This window comes from Thamnophis sirtalis, unplaced genomic scaffold (assembly GCF_051295495.1).
Source record: "Thamnophis sirtalis isolate CommonGarterSnake01/CBP01778 unplaced genomic scaffold, rThaSir2_p1.2 scaffold_1, whole genome shotgun sequence".
In the NCBI taxonomy this organism is placed as follows: Eukaryota; Metazoa; Chordata; class Lepidosauria; order Squamata; family Natricidae; genus Thamnophis; species Thamnophis sirtalis.
The window spans coordinates 134,757,515-134,774,722 of NW_028261381.1; the positions used below are offsets into that span (position 1 = coordinate 134,757,515).

The following is a 17,208-nucleotide window of genomic DNA, read 5'->3' on the forward strand; positions in this document are numbered from 1 at the left end:
GGATAAGGCATTAATGGGAACCCCTCTTTCTTCATTTCTGCAGTGTGATGGGGCCAGCTTCAGTCCTCAGCAAGAATTGCTCTGTATGCACAGAATGCTAAGACTCCCCCCTTTCTAAAGCAATCATGGGCATTATTCATGCCACTCTTTCTCATGACTTATTCATAAAACTGGCAAGAAATCTATTATTTTTTACTTTTTGAAAATCACAGCAGTGTCTGTTGAATTCCATAATGACCTCCTATCCTGCCAGTGACTAGGTCAAAATTCAGCAACCAGCTGTGTGATCTTCCATAATTATATATTGGGAATAGTAAGAGCAACCAATTAAAATTACATACATATATGGCAATACTCGCAGTTCTTTAATTAAATAATTAAATATCAAGCTTTTGAATAATTAAGGAATAGCTGTTTCTTTTTCATTGGTTTAACAGTTCCAGCTCCAGCCCCACCAGCATCTTCTACCAGCCAGCTTTGCCGCTTTTTCCCTGCGTGTAAGAAAATGGAATGTCCTTTTTACCATCCCAAAGTATGTATCGTAGATTGAGTTATACAGTGTGTGTGTGTTGTGTGTGTGTGTGTGTATGTGTGTATATATGTGTGTATATATGTATATATGTATATATACATATATATTGTTACAACCCCTGGTATGCCCCAATTATGGGAGGAAGCTAACTGCTTCCATTCTCTGTCCATCGGCTCGTCACAAGAGACTATCCAGACAGAAAGCCCAATATTTTACTGTTGCCTTTGTTACATTTTGTGTTGTATTTGTGCTGATAAATAAATAAAGGGAGACTAGTATAGATCTATTTCAAGCTATTTAGCTCTCATCAGCTAGCCATACCCTTACTGGGTTCGAATATATATGCTGGTCTTCTTATATTCGGGTCTTTTCCCGTGTAAGATTGAGATTGTCTTGGCAACGTTTCGGCAAGGTCTCACTCGCCATCCTCAGGCTGGTGTTTTTGGCTTAAAGTGTGATCGGAGCTGCCGTCTTTCTATAAATCTTGGTGGGGGTGGGGGAGTGCTGGTGTTGTTTCAGTAAGTGGATTGATTGGTTGTGTGGCTGTATCATGATTGGGAGATTGGTGCTGGTTGTGTGTCCATTATTGTTTTTGTTGTAACGGCCTTGGTGGTGGTGGGGCTTGTTTGTTGACTAGGGCTGGTTTCCAGATGTCTAGTAGGCGGGAGGTATTGTCACGTTTATTCATGTTGTGGGGGTGTTTCTCTATTTCTATAGCTTCCATAATTATTCTCTTGTTGAAGTGTTCAGTTTTGGAGATAAACCTGATTCCTTCAAAATTAATTTCATGTCTTGTAGCTTTAAGGTGCTGGAAAAGGAAGTTTTTTTCATTTTTTTCTTACTGCGTTCTTGTGTTCTGCGAAGTGTGCATTTATTCTCCTATTTGTTTGTCCTATGTATGTTGCAGGGCAGATTTTGCATGTTATTTCGTAGACTCCTTGGTTTTCTAGCTTGATTTTGTCTTTGGAGTTTCTTAAGATTTTGGCTCTTTTTGGTCAGTGTTGAAGGCTGTCTTGATATTGTGTTTGTTGAGAACTTTGCTGATTTTCTCTGTGGTGCCTTTGATGTAAGGGAGGAGGGCGATTCCCTTGTCCTGTTCTGTGTCTCGGTTTTCGGGGGGAGTCTCCCTTTGGATTAGGTTGGTAATTGTTTAACAGTAAGTTATTTAGGTGTGTGTGTGTGTGTGTGTGTGTGTGTGTGTGTGTGTGTGTGTGTGTGTGTGTCTTGTCTGTACACATGTGAGAATCTGAAAGGAATAGATGGGACAATAAAGAAAAATGGGTGATGAAATTTGAGAAGGGAAGAATGATCCAAACAGAAGGGTGGAATCTGTAATGTAGAAATTATCACCAGCACCAGGAAACCAAAGTGGCATTTTGTGTTTAGAAAAAAATAATAAGCAATAGCAATTTGTTAGCTTGTAACATCCTACACAAAATTTCTCATTTGGTATTCTGTTATTATACAGGATATTTCATTTAAGACAATATATTTCCCATAAAATTTATATTTTTCAAATTCAGCATTTTGTTTTTTCTAGTGGTACAATATGTTAACCTTTAGGATAGAGTTTTTGCATATTAGCATTTGCAGCTTCAGTGATGGCATTCGCATGTGACTGCACAATCAGTGACACCACAAATAGAAATTTGCATCAAATGCATTTTTTATCTGACCTAGGAATTAACTCTAAAAAAATACAGTCACAGAAATTTTCCAATTTTGGTTCAGTTGGCTCAGTTTAGATACTTGAACAATCCCATTGAATTTTTAAAGAAACAGCATATACTAAATAAATTAAAACAAGCCAAATTTAATTCTTGCAAGCAGTTTTTAAGTCTTTCATTTATCTTGTTAGCACTGCAGGTATAACACACAGTGTACCAGAGTGGATTGCACATACTACCACCCTGCTGTGTCTGTACCACCACGTCATGCCTTGAAATGGACTCGAACACAAACTAGGTAACTAATTCTTTTTACTCTCTGTAATTACAAGTCTTCATAGAACATGAAAATGTACAGTCAGGCATAAAACCTATGCAAGTACAGATCTTTATTGTTCGCTGAACAGTGTATATATTGAAACTTTCAATTATGACACATTTGAAAGATGATTTTTAGAGAATACCATTTAAATGAGAGAATGCTTGCTAATTTTCTGCATTTGTCTTTCAGTGAATAATTCAGAGATTGCTATTCAATTTTCCTCATTATACTATGATGGTGGCAGGATGCTGGCTGATGGTACAAGAGGCTGTAAAACTTTACCACCTACTCCAGGATTTGAATATGTATTATTTCATAAAATGAAATTGATTACACACTTGAAATATGTAATTTTCAACTGTTGTATATTTAATAACTGGTTTTACATATTTTTACTGTAAAGTTGTCTGTAGGAAAGAGGAAATTTGCTTTAATCGTTAATTAAAATGCCAAGACAAGCATTTTGTTCTATACGTGTTGGCCTCTTGTCTTTTTTTACTATGGAAAAAGTAGACTTTTTCTTGAAAAATAGGTCGTAAGCTATCTAGAATAGCTCATACAAGCTCTTAGGAGAATGCATTTTCTTGAAAGGTCTCTTTTCATATGAAATGACAGGCAACATTCTCTCCCTAAAGACTCTTCTTTTGACTTTTCATTTCTTAACTTAATGAATATACTCAGAACAGAAATCAGCATGGAGGTTAAGAACAACTCATTTTTACACTTGACCTGATTCTTAAAAATAGATGAGTAACTATTAACTCTGATTATCAAGGATTGTGCAAGATTACTTGCTGTGAAGTTGATATTTATTTACCAGGCTTATATCCTCCTGTAGTTGTAGGATTCTGCAATTCACAAAATAAGAATGTACGACGAAGTATAAAACATAACATACATCAAAATAAAACTGCAACAATGTTGTATTTTCTCCTTTCTTTTATGAAAGCTAAATTAGTAATTTTGGACCAATAGCAAATGCTATCAAATGGAGTATAAGAAAACATTCCATAAGTGATAGGTTTTACAAAAATGCACCTCACAATCTATTTAATTCCATACAAAGATCCATGTCAATTCAACCTTAAGTACCAATTAAAAGTTACTTCCTTTTGGATATAATCTCAAATTGAGATTCTGTATGGAAGATAGAAGCAGTAAGTAAATAAATGTTGCATTTAACCCATTGTTAGTTCTGTTCAGATCGCTACAATTGTTCCAGGACCCAAAGGATGAAAGCACAATGGGATATTTACAGTAAAATGAAAACAATCTTGAAAGTGTGGAGAGCATTGATAGCAGCAAGATGTTTTACAAATAGACTCTGAACATGATTTAATGCAAGTTGGGATTTAATTTTTTAAAATGGGTCACAAAATTCTTAGTTTGGCAAGTTTGGGTCTATTTTGGAACTAAAATGAGGGTTCTCAAGAAAGCTGAATGCTGTGTTTGATGTATTTCAGTATTACCAAAAGACATTTTGAAACATGTTTGGCATAGTATATATATTGCACTTCATACTGTCTTTGAACAATTTTAATGGGAATTATGTATTTTAAAAAGTTAAATGATGACTCATTACTACTATATAATTTTTTAAAGAGTGGTCTCCCTACTTGCAGCAGCTTTCCATTAGTAGCAAAGGTATATTTTCTTAGTGATTATAAAAGTTCCAAATCTCTTAGAAGGGTTTGTAGGGTTGGAAGGTGCTGTGCAGGACACCAAGCCCAACCTCCTTATTGAAGACTGGAATCCAAATTGAAGCATCACTGACAGATGGCTAATAGTGATGTAAATGGGAACTATCACCTTGGAAATTGTTTCTAGTTCAGATTGGCCTCATATTTAGAAAGTTCTTTTTAACATTCCATTGGAATTTGCCTTCCTGTAATTTGATTTTTTTAAAAATTCATCTCCATTCTGCAACAATATTCTTGGTTTATTGTAAACAAGGTTTTTCAAGTGTTTGAAGAATGTTACGTATTCTGCCTGGTTTTTTTTCCTGTAATCACTTCCTATTTCAATTTCTCCAATCCAGTATACATTTTATTTCTATTTCTTTCATTTCTGCTTGGTTGTTATTTTCAGCTAAATGATCAAGATCATGTTGAAATCTACTTCTTAAGATTTGTATCATTTCCAAATTTAATGAACATTCTTTACATTTCTCCTTGCAAGACATTTGTAAAAGTGTTGAAAACACAGGATTGTAACCTGAAATTTGTGAAATCCCTCTTGAAATTCCATTCTGGTTTGATGAGGAAATATTGATCAATTCTCAGAACACTCTCCACACGTATTCACCCAATTGTTACGTTATCCATCTCACAGTAATTTGCTAATCAACATCTCATGGGGCACTTCGTCGAAAGGTTTAATGAGACAAAAACTCATTACGTCTATAGTACACTGATAACACCTTAAGAAACTTACCCAGTCAAAAAATAATGGGACAAATTCAGTCTGAAAACAATTGCTAATGACAAAATCATGTTGGTTATAAATTACAAGTTTTCAGGATATCTTCAAATTGGTCTTTTTAGAATCTGTTATAGAATCTCCCAAGGTGTTAATGTCAGATTGATTTTTAGTAATCTGCATCTTCCTCCCCTCCCCCATACATCAGTTTTTAAAGCTAGGCATAAAAACTAGCCGCCTCCAGTTGTCTGAAACTCCTATTCTGCAGGTGTTTCCAAAGATAATATGTAACATCAGCAAACTCCTTCAGTACCAAGAGATCTAATTTATCTGGTCCTAGAGCTTTGTTAGTTCACAATATATTCCCTGCTAATATTTTTATCAGTTTCAAAACTTCAATTCTGTTCATTCATTCATTCATTCTGCCCTTCACAATTTCCTGGTGAAAAATTTGCTTAATGGAAAAGACTGAACTTAGGTAGCTTCCCTTTGATCATTTCCACTGAGCAGCTGATATATTTGCTTTCCCTTGTATTCCCTGAAGAAGATGTTTTTGTTCTTGGCATATTTCACTAACCTAAACTCAGATACTGAGTAAAGTGCACATAATTAAAAGTCCCCATCTTTACTACTTCAACTTGCAATTTGAAAGATGCATATCATTTGTTTTTGGAAAACATCTGTCTCCTGTTTAGGTAGGCAGTAACATACCATCAATTCTTCCATTTAGCTTTAACTCTGATAATCTCTACAGTAATGCCAAATTCATTTACAGTACTTGGATTTCGGGGCATTTGTAATATACAGTGTGATTTTCTTCTGCTTGGGGACATATTCTATCTTTCAATTATAAACTTTATATACTTATAAAATCAGTATCCCTAAAGGTGCAGAAATAGTTGCTAGGGAATCCATAAACTCTGTTGGCTTCAAGGGATAAACTATTTATCTGCAAAATAAAAGGCTGTGATGCAGCCAAACTTTTATTTTTTTTTCAAGATTGGATATTTCTTTCTAGCAAAAGTTGTTTTCCTGTGGCTTCTTAATCCCGCCCCCCTCCTCCCAGTTCTTTAGACACATCTCTTCCTACAAGGATTTTTACACCTGTTAAGAAAAACTTGACAATGCATCTTGAATAGATAAGTTGGTCAGTGGACAGTGTAGTTACCACTATAAATAGGAGACTCAAACTTTTATTTTTGGTATGTTCGCCTGGTAGAAAATAGAATGGTTGAATGAAAATGAATATTATACTAATCTGGCAGTAAAATATTTATGATGTAGTCTTTCATTTTATTAATAAAGGAGAATATTAGTATCTCAGGGTTTAAATGTGGGTCCTTGGTGCTCTCTGAGTTTGTTTGTTATTTTATATCAGTATGACATTTTCACCCATAATTATAGTTTGTAATTTGCTTGTCTTATAGAACGTTGACCACAGCCATCGCAATTGTCTCCACAGTCTTTGTTAGCAAAAAGTAATAGTCAACGTTTACTATATTCAGGGTATAATATGTGTAATGACTTGGATGGACATTTTCAACCTGCATTTTATATGCCATTAAGAGCTTTCCTCACTAGCAACAAACTTTCAACAATACAGGGGAATACCTCCCTTACTGTTAAAAAGAAAGGATTTAAATAAACTGATAAAATATTGCCATCTCATGTCATATTAAACTCAAACACAAACATAAGTTTATTTAAAGCTGTTTATAGGGGTACCCAGGGTAGGAAATGTAGTTTCACAGTCAAGAAATATATCTTAAAATAATCCATTGGCATATTTCAACATATTAAATGGGACTGTAATTTTTTACCCCTGGAATACTGTAACAGTCCTCTACGGCTCATATGAAGCTGGTTTTAAAACCAATTCATTTTCTAAACGTAATATGGCATAAGTCTGATGCCCCACCCCCATCTCACCCTAAAACTTACACAGTTCATCATCATTAGATTCCTTAGTGTTAACTCTATGCAATAATATATGCAGAAATTTGAAAGTACATAATAAACATTACATTGCACTCTTCCTAAATGCAACATTCTCCTTTTACTACAGAGTAGTAATAATTTCCTCTTAGAGAAGAAGGAAATATCCAACTTATAGCACCTATTAAACATTTCAGGAAAACACTGGGAAGGTTATATATGCATTAGCCAAGAAAACATGCAAATTAGTCCTAACTGAACCATTAAAGCATGCTTCTTGGTTTATCCTCTAGTATCTTTTTAGTATTAAAAATATACATTTCAAAACCAAGGTTTACATCTAGGACTCAAAAAAATAAGAACACTTGGATTTGGTTTGCTCATTTCACAGTGACTCGATAAACCAAGATAGGAGGAAGCAAAGCCTAGAATAAAAAACATTTATACAAAGAATCCTCTGCCATTTTCAGGATTATACATATAGGCTGAAATTCATAGGTTCAGGTATTCATTACACATTGCAGAACATTTTCAGATCAAAATTCGCAAGCAAAAGAATCACTAGAAATTGAATTTCTTGCAATGATCCCACTGATAAGATTGAAAGTTGTCATATTTAGGCTTTGTATGGCTTTGGTGTATCTTATGTCATTAAAATCGCATGATTATGTTTAACCTTGTACATGATTATACAGGAATCAAAATAAAAACCTTCAAACATGGGGAATGTTAGTGTAGAAGGGAAAGGGGAGTAAATTAGTTTATGGTTTCTTAATAGCTAACTCCTTAAGAGGGTGGAATTGTAGTCTCTTTAAATTGTAACCCAAAATTGTGTGTTTAGTTTCATCAAACTCTGTTTAGTAAAAGGACTGATATTTTGATGGCTATGGTTGGATAAAATAATACAACACTCTTCTCCCAAAAGGTGAGAGCAGTCACAAAATCCTAAACCACAAGTACCGCTTCTACAGCTAGAATCATGTTGTTTTTCCTCTTGTATTTGGAATATCCATGGATTCCCATCTCCTGAACGCATATTTGAAGAGATGCACTAGCAAACTGAATTTCTATCCAGCATGTTCCCAAACTCAACTGAACTACTGTGATGCACTCTATAAGGGTCTGCCTTTGAAACCTACAGCTTCCAGAATGTAGTATATGAGGTGATAGATATTTCATAGTATGCACATATGTCCACACTACTTTGAGCAATACTAGTTACCCATTGGCCTCTGGGTGCAATTTAATGTGCTGTTTATTACCAAATAAAACTCATTTTGATTCAAGGAAATGCCTTTTTCTCTCAGTTGGGAGAAGTTAGATTGTAATGAGAGCCGCCCTTAAAACTTCTCAAACCTCGGAGATTCTCACTTTGACTGGTTCTTTACACAATTAGAAGAAAATGACTATATTGTTTTTCATCAGATGGAGGAGGATTGCTGAAAAACTCATAAAAGGAAAAGGCCTGCAGTGAGTTTACTATTTACTATTATCAAAAAACCAATTCAAATAAGAAATAATAACATACACTTGAGTGGATGAGTTATGTGTGTGTGCATTTGAATCAGTTTTGACTCTGGACAACTGCCAGAACTAGTCCCTGCAGTTTCTTCACAAGGTTTTTCAGAAGTGGTTTGCCATGGCCTCCTTCCTAGGACTGAGAAAAAGTGTCTAGTCCAAGGTCTGTCACCTGGCTTTGTGCCTCAGGTGGAACTAGAACTCTCAGTGTCCTGGTTTCTGGCCTGTTGCCTTAACCACTACACCAAAGTAGCTCCCATTTAGGGAAAAAATAAAAAGTGGAAGAACCCTTGGCATGCTATGGAAAGCAGGTACAATGCTTGGGTTGACTGACATTATGGAACCCCAAACTAAATCTTATTATCTGTAATTTGCAGGTATACATTGAGAATATATTATTGTAGGTACCTATGGCCGCCACTCTTCTCAATATTATTATATATGCTTTCAAGCATTAAAACAGGGGAAGAGAATTGCTATTTAAGTAATCAGGTTCATTTAGATGCCATGTTGTCTGGGATGTTCTGTACTGAACTTCTGAACATCAGAAGTTCAGAAACTACTGAATTAGCTAAATGTATAAATATCCTGACAGGCATCTGATTCTTTTTATGATGGCAATTCTGGATCACTAACTCACCTAATATTTGTCTTTTCAATTGCCTGAAGGTATATTTTGGTTCGGAATGCTTGATAATATTCCATAGTTTTCATTTCTTTGTAAATGACTTTGGGATTTTTGCAATGAGAAATGGTATGCAGGTCTTTCTTATTTTAAAAAAATAAGGATTGTGAAGGGGAGGTGTAGAAACTTTGTTTCCTGTTATTTTTATACAAAACACTTTTAACTGACCTATCGACAGGGCAGGTATGTTTCTAGTTTTACTTCTTAAAATGAATATTATTGTTTTCAATGTCAGACAATAAAGATCTACTTTACAATGGACTCCATTTTCACAGAGAAGACTTAATTGTCCCCTGGTAGCAAGGATTTATACAGAAATGTTTTGTTTCTCATTTGCCAATGTTTTCAGCTACATGATTATGCTGAAGCTATATTTTAATACCAGAACAGAAGTTTTTAAAATCCGTTAATTAACTACTCTGTAACTTTTCTATTGGTAGGAACACTTTCATTCAGAAACAATCATGAATGTGTTCTGAGGATAAAAATGAAGACATGCATGTATGGACTGGTTCTGAATCGAAGAACAAGAAATTTAACAATTCTCATTTCTTCTGTTTAAAAAACACTATAAAATACAATTGAATTACTGATTTCACTTTGAATTTACAAAGTTTTCATCCAGAAATGCAAGGAATATGGAAGAAATAATTCCTATTGCTGTTGATTTTTTTTGTTGCAATTGTTGACAATCAATACCTTCCATATACCTGAACACTAAAATGAACTCAATCCTGTTTTGTTCAGCAAACTTGCTCATTCACTGATAACACATTTATTCACAAGGCAAAAAACGGAGTTAGATCTTCTAGGTTTCGGGCAAGGCACTCAAAATGTGAGCAAATGTGATTCTGCTCACAGAATTTATTTAATGCTCAAATGATACAAAAACAGTATATCTGCCTTGAAGAATGGGCTCTTACAGATCTACCCGCAGTCACCCAATAGGATTACAATTCAGGCTTCAAAATCAATACAATTATGTAGGTCCTGGAAGCAAAAAATTCTTAAGGGATGGGTGGGTTGATTGGTTGAAAGTTGGGGAAACTAAGCAAATCTTTTCAAGGTCCACTCTTTTTTTTTAATTTTATTTTTACTTTTAAAAAAAGTTTTAAGACCAGCACAATAGTTTGCTTTTCAGTAATAAAATAAGAATTCATCTGATGATTATTAGTACCCAGTATTTAAACATCCATGATGAAAGTAAATGCATCAATATACTGTACAGATTTAGATCAGAAATAACATAACTTGAGTATAAGCCACAATTTTATTGGGGCACTGTAGACTGAGCCCAAACTCCTTTATCGAAGTATTTCAATATCTGGCAGTGAGTGGGAAAGAGATATAGGCTATCAGATATGCTAGAAATATGATTAATTTCAAAATATTTGTAGTAGTTCATGCTTCTGATAGACTCTAGTCAGACAGACAGATACCTGTCTTTATCAGCACCATTTCTTGAAGCATGAGGGGCACTGGAGAACTCTCTTTGCAGCTGTAGTGCGCTAGTAACTTCACGTCCCAATCCCATCCACTGGAGAAGGTCTCCATGTCTATTAATGAGGCATATGGACACATTTCCAGACAAATATACTAGGTTTTTAAACAAAAGAGAAGGAAAAAGAATAAGACATGTTAAGGATTAATGAGTTTTAAAAGGGAGAATGTTTGTTCAAAATACATATCAAAAATGCTGCAGACCAGCAATTTTTGCATATGTTTCTGCTAGTTCAATAATTACTTGAGTGCAGTTTCAGAAAGAGCAGAAGATGTGTTGATTAATTTTGTCTTTTTTTCATATTCAAATGAAGCTTAACATACCTGCTATCATCTCCACCAGCACTGACAACATATCTGTCACCACTTGTAAAGCGAATATTGGTCACATGAGCCGAGTGACCTAAAAATCTTTTGTGTTTTGCCTTCAATAAACAGAAAACCTCCTGTTAGTTTAACACTTTTTAAAAACCACTTTGACTTTATTGAAATCATTATTAATCAGGGCTAATTACTGAATTCCTTCTCTTTCTATTGCTCCCCTGCTACAAAACTATTCCTGCTATCTTAAATATAGCATCTCTTTCTGGAGGATAATTTTTGTCTAAAAAGATTCAACACAGTTCCACAGAAGGTGTTTATACTTTTTTTCTTTGGTCCCTTTCACTGCTTTATACAAGTTTTCTTGGGTTGTTTTGTCAGAAAGGGAAGGCAAAATTGGGTTGTTGCTCAATTCTTTATGAAGGACAATAACAACTACATTTGTATTTATACCCTTTTGGGTTCTCCACATGGTATAATATGGTATAACTATAATGGTAGAGTTTTAAAAATGTTGGTGGCCACGACAGAACAATAAATTCTCTCTCTGCAACAGACATTTAAAAACAGGCAGAGTTCGAATAGTATCACTGGGCCCATCATCTTAATATTTCTGAGAACATCGTGTAGATGCTCTGGTGGCTTTCAAATTCAGCTATCAAAAGACCTGGTGATTGAATGAAAGAAAAAGCTCTTACAAACTTCTCTGGACAAGGGAAGTCGAACAACTTGACCATGCCAAAATCATCGCCTGTTACAAGGCTAATTCCCGAATGAGAAACACAGGCACAATTTACATCCGCTTTCTCAGCATGCCGGGACCAGATTCCTACAACTTCATCTCCTAGAATGCTGAAATAGAGGGAAGAGAAAGAAACCAAGAGGACATATTCTGATGTAGTGGAGGAAATAAAGAACAAGGTGTACTATATTGTCAGAGCTGAATCATTCTAACATTAACTATTATCATTATTTCATGACCTTATACTAGTAGTCTTCACTTATATATTTACTGTGTTTTGTCCATAAACATCCTCCTCCCAGGTGAGAGATTGTGCCAAAGAGTAGGGTCATCTAAATAGAAGGCACCTCTCTGAAGTCCACTAGATGATAATATTTGAGGGAAGGGACCTGGAAGATCACCCTCCCTATCTTACCTAGTTAGTACTCTCAGGAAGAAGCAATCCAGAAAATAACTTGGCTATGTGCCATGTAGAGTTTTAAAGATGATAACTAGCAACTTCAATTGCACCCAGAAAGCAACTGGAAGCTATTATAACGTGCTGAGCTACAATAGTGGTGTAACTCAGATGAACCACTAATCACCCAGAACTGCACTCACTGTGGTATGCTCAATTTGTTGCAGCTTCCAGATGCCAACCTTTTGCTAAGAGGTATGTTTTTACTGTCCTTCCTTTAGTTGAGGAAATTCAGTAAGCCATAAAGCTGAACTACAGAATTTCAAAATCTTTCTAAACTGCCCCAATCAGAATGACTAATGGTGCGGGATGCTGTGGTTCTGCAACATTTATACTCCTGTTGTAATGTACAGGTACAACTGCAGGTCTCGATTAGTGCATTTAATGAATTCCAAAATAGTCACATTGCAGCAATGGAATTCACAGCATTTAAAGGGATATTTCTATGGAAAATAAAATAATTGGTTCCAGCTTGGCAAGTAGGCAATTAAAATTTTAAAATATATTTTATGTTTCTTAATAAAATGCTTTATGATAGTAAAAGAGGACAAACCCATATGCAAAAAGTACTTGCTCTCTCCTGTTACTTCAAAATGAGCCCCTACTTTTTTCAGCTTTCCTTGAAGGGAACCTTCCTTTTCCCCATTTTGCACACACAAAAAGATTAGTGTCTGGTGGGCAAGAGTACCTCAGCGAGACAAACAGAAAAAATGTGGGCTCCAAAGAACCTCACATAAATTCTGTCTGACAAACCAGTGCTGGGGACCCTTTGGGTCAGAACTCCCCTGTGGGGGGAACAAAGAGGGAGCTGCGTCTCATCAGACCTAGAGGAGGGTAACAGCTTCCTTGTAGGTCAGGGATTAGTTCTTTGAATCAGCATTGGGGGAGGTAGCATGGTAACATGGCTAACATTAAGCTGAGGGCTGCTGGCCAAAGCATCTAAGCAGGAGCGGTGTACGAAGGAATGTGAAACCTGATAAGAAGATTTAATTAACCAACTAACATAAATCAAAATTTGCAAAAGGCAAAGAACCTTGTGAGTATAAATAATATTGACGGATACATTGTGATTTTGGCAGAAAGAAAAGAAGGGCGGAAAATGGCGGTTAAAAATAATCAAGCCCAAAAAGAACGGCTTGTTTAATGAGAGAAATGTGGAATACAGAGAATTGACAACCTACTGAAATACAAACTTTGAATTTGGATTTGAAAAGGTTGCGCCTTTAAAAGAGATTAATTGACAATGGAGAACTCTATAAAGGAATAGAAGACAAAAATTAAAAACATACCAAGGAGGCTTGCTTTGTTTGAGTTTTGTCCTAATTAATATATTTTAAACAACTATTTTCTCCCTTATAATTTAATCTTGTCTGAGCGATGAATGGAATGTAAAGTTTGGAAAGAAACTTTGGAAAGAAGCTTGGAAAGAAGATTTACCAATAGACATAAATCAGAATTTGGGAAAAGCAGGGGAAGGAGAAACGAAAGTTAAAAGCATACCAAGGAGCTTTGCTTTGTCTGAGCCTATCCGAGTTTGTTCTAATTAAAACATATTTTAAGTAACTCTAATCAATGAGAGGTAGAATGTAACAAGGAAAAAAAATCAAGAAAAACTATTAGCCTGGATTTAAAACTGGATTTAAAAATATCAAGCTGTATTGCTGGAAACTATCGACAAATCATTTGCTGGAGGAAAGAGCAAAGAACAAAGAAAGTGAAGTAATTAAGATGTCTCCCCCTTCTCTTCCTCTCTATGTTAGCTGAATCGAAATATATAGCTGGACCAGAGTCTCTCTGTTTTAACTGAACTAGAATATAAGTTGGACTGGAATTGTGAAATTATAATCAACAGTATAACTAACTGTAACTTTGGGACTGGACATTATGGAAAGGTCAGAATTTGAAGTCACATGAAATTATAAAAAATATGCATAAATTATTAAAATTAAGTTTAAACAGAATTTTGAAGCCAGAATCTGAGGAGAAGTAGGAAATGAAAGAGGAAGAGGGGGAGGGTAGTGAAATGGTAGAAATGGTGGAAAATAATAAGCAAAAAATAAAAGATTTCACTGGGCTTGGCAGCGACATAGGGAAAATTGAAAAGGGGAGAGGTGTCCCAATAAAGGGAAATAAAAAGCAGAAAAAAGATTTCACTAACTCTGACAGTGGCACAGGGAAAACTGAAGTGGGGTGGATATGTCCTAACAAAGCAAAATAAAAAGAAGATAAAAGATTCCACTAGGCTTGACAGTGGCTTGGGGAAAATTGAAAAGGGTGGACATATCCCAACAAAGAAAAGGGAGATGACAGGAATACAGAATTGGGACAAAAGACTTGTTAGGGAAAAATCTGATATTTAGAAATTGTTATGGGGAGAATATAAATTTAGGCATGTGGTTTACATCTTAAGATGATAATTAAACTGTTGCTAACTGATTGAAGAGGATAATGGAAAGATAATTAAATAAAAGTTAAAATATATGAAATATTATTTTACATGATAAATTAAACAGTTATTAATTGATTAAATATGATAATGGAAATACAATTAAATATAGGTTAAAATACAAGAAATATGAATGCATATAGAATTCTTAAGATGAACGAAGGGAAGTGTGTATTGCTTGTTATTTTATGTAGAAGATCAATGGAATTGTAATGAACACTGAGCAACAGGGATTATTATTTAAAGACAATCAAATATAAGCTAAGTTAAGATATGGAAAAATGGAGGGGGAACATGAAATATACTTATAATGAGATTATAAAGACAGATTAAAATTTGGGGTGGGTAATGATATATAACTATACAATAGTATGATGAAATAGCTGGGAATTGTAATCAGGTCCACATTCCGGACTAAAATAAGTGTGTGGGGGGAGCGGTTTAAATATATAATTGCTATATATGTATACTTTTTTGTTCATTGCTTAAAAAAGATATTAAAATTAAAGAGGTTTATTGATATGAAATTATAAATACCATCAACATAAAATGGAATTTGCTAAGAGGATAAGAGGGAGAGTGTGGAAGAGAGGAAAGAGGTAAGGGAAGAAGAGAGTGTAAGGAGAGAGGGCATGGGGGGCTGAGGAGGAGAGAAAGAAGGAGTGGAAAGGGGAGAGAGGAGAAGAGAGGAAGGGGAAGTAGAGAAGAGAAGAATGACAGAGGATAGAAAGGAGGTAGGGAGGAGGAGGAGGAGAGAGGGAGAAGAAAGTGATGGACAGGGTAATATGGGTATGGAGAGCAGAGGAACCAATAATCATTTTTTGGGAGTTGATGGTAAGACAAATTGTTAATATTTAATAATATAAAATAATGTTGGTTATGTAACAGTATATGTAGTTATGTGTTATGAAAATGAAAAAATAAAAAACTTTAATAAAAAAATGATTAGTGTCTAAACTCCCAATGACAAATGTGCATACACTAGCTTTACTTCCATGTGTACTAACCTTGCATTAACTGAATTTAAATGCTCCCATTAAATGCAACCTGGTATCACTTTATATTTTGTACTAAATTGAACATCACACTATTTGAACAGTAAATATAGGCCGCCTACCTATATGCAGAAAGTATTTAGGTTTATGTTCTTTTCAGTGGGTAATGATGTATTATATTTTAAACAGTGAAATATTGATCTACCTGGTCCAGGTGGCCCATGTTATTCTATCAATCACAGTTTGATCCAGAAGTTGTTTTCCTGAAGGCACTTCATAAACTTGCCTTTTGTAAGACCCAGTAGACACCTTTAAGTACATATAGAGGGAAATATATTCTAATAAATCCGTTTACACTATAAGAAAGACTTTGCATTCTTAAGTAGCATTACCAACATGATACAAAAACTGAAGATCCAGAACTAAAAAAAATATACAATAGCTTTGTCATGAAGTATTATTATTACTGCTATCACTACCCTTCCTCCTAACTCACATAAGAAAGTTGATGGGAAAACCCCAAATAATTTTAAATAATACATTTTTAGGGAATAGCATTTATGAGTTTTGTATGACTTTGAAATCTCGAGAGACTCCCAACTTTAACTTTTACAAATGTATTAAAGTCCGGCTTCTACTTTCTACTTCTTGCCTGTCTCAAGACCAAACTCTTATAAACTCATTCTGGAGTCAAAAATTCCAAGCTATAACCTTTAAAAAAAATGTCCATGGTATAAATGAAAAAAACTGAATGGCAAAAAAATTCCACATTATTATTTCCTTACCTGAAGATAACAGCTATCTGCAGAAAAGTCCATTTGAATAACAAAGCTTGGGATGTCTTTGCAGTAGCTGGCTCGGTTAAGAGGAGGCCCCAGGGTCAGGTCATAAAAGTCAACTGCGTTTTCACTTGAACCCACTGCTAAATAATGGGAATCTGGGCTGAACCTATATAGGAAAAAAAAGTATTAAATTCATTGTAATTTACCAAATAACTCATCTAAGAAGCTCAAGATTTTAAACTGCTGTTTGAATCTTTTCTGCTGTATACTGCAAATTATTCAACTTCCTCTGATTCAAGGCATTTTCATGCTTCTGGATCTTTTATTTTCTTCTGCTTGCACATGAACTTTTATTACTGGTGTTGATTACGAAGCAAAGAGGATTCAGTTCAGTTTCTCCTCCTTGGAAATGTGGTGGTACTAGAATTTCCCATCTGCTAAGCCATTAATAGATGAATGAAATGCAATAGCACCATATCTGGATAAGCATCATATCCAGTAATAAAACCCAAGTGCAGATGTTACATTTGTTCCTGTGGCAAATGAGAGATAATGTATACGATTTCTCACCTGATGTCCTGGATGGCAGATCGTCTGTCTCTTTTCTTTCCCCATATCTTCAGAGAGTTCACCAATAGGATAATAAATTCTCCATTTTTCATGCCAATTGCTACCATGTCACCTTCCGGACTGTATGATACGGTGCGTGCTGCATGGCCCAAATTGACTTTGTTCACCATTTTCTGCAATAGTTTCAAAAAATGAAATTAAAACTAGAATAGCATGTTAAATGACACAATGCTTTCTTTTTCTATAAATATTAGCTTAATTCCTGGTAATGCTTTACAAAGTAAAGTTTAAAATATATCATTTATTTAAATACCAAGC

General features: G+C 34.9%; 2 protein-coding genes across 3 annotated transcripts in view; one reads left to right on the forward strand and one right to left on the reverse strand.

Moving 5' to 3' along the window:
- The window catches only part of ZC3H14 (zinc finger CCCH-type containing 14), a 41,407-nt gene extending 38,413 nt beyond the window's left edge, over positions 1–2,994 (forward strand). For both annotated transcript variants that reach the window (XM_087725299.1, XM_087725302.1), the window contains exons 15-17: positions 438–532; positions 2,391–2,497; positions 2,711–2,994. In XM_087725299.1, coding sequence (XP_087581425.1) covers positions 438–532; positions 2,391–2,497; positions 2,711–2,717 — 209 coding nt within the window. In that variant the 3' untranslated portion in view covers positions 2,718–2,994. The remainder of the gene's footprint in view (positions 1–437; positions 533–2,390; positions 2,498–2,710) is intronic.
- A 3,099-nt stretch (positions 2,995–6,093) lies between these two features.
- Positions 6,094–17,208, reverse strand: part of EML5 (EMAP like 5) — a 92,355-nt gene continuing 81,240 nt past the window's right edge. The window contains exons 39-44 of the mRNA XM_087725306.1: positions 16,891–17,063; positions 16,324–16,486; positions 15,744–15,847; positions 11,597–11,750; positions 10,902–11,002; positions 6,094–10,673 (exon numbers count right to left, since the gene is read on the reverse strand). Of these exons, the coding sequence (XP_087581432.1) occupies positions 10,637–10,673; positions 10,902–11,002; positions 11,597–11,750; positions 15,744–15,847; positions 16,324–16,486; positions 16,891–17,063 (732 nt within the window). The 3' untranslated portion in view covers positions 6,094–10,636. The remainder of the gene's footprint in view (positions 10,674–10,901; positions 11,003–11,596; positions 11,751–15,743; positions 15,848–16,323; positions 16,487–16,890; positions 17,064–17,208) is intronic.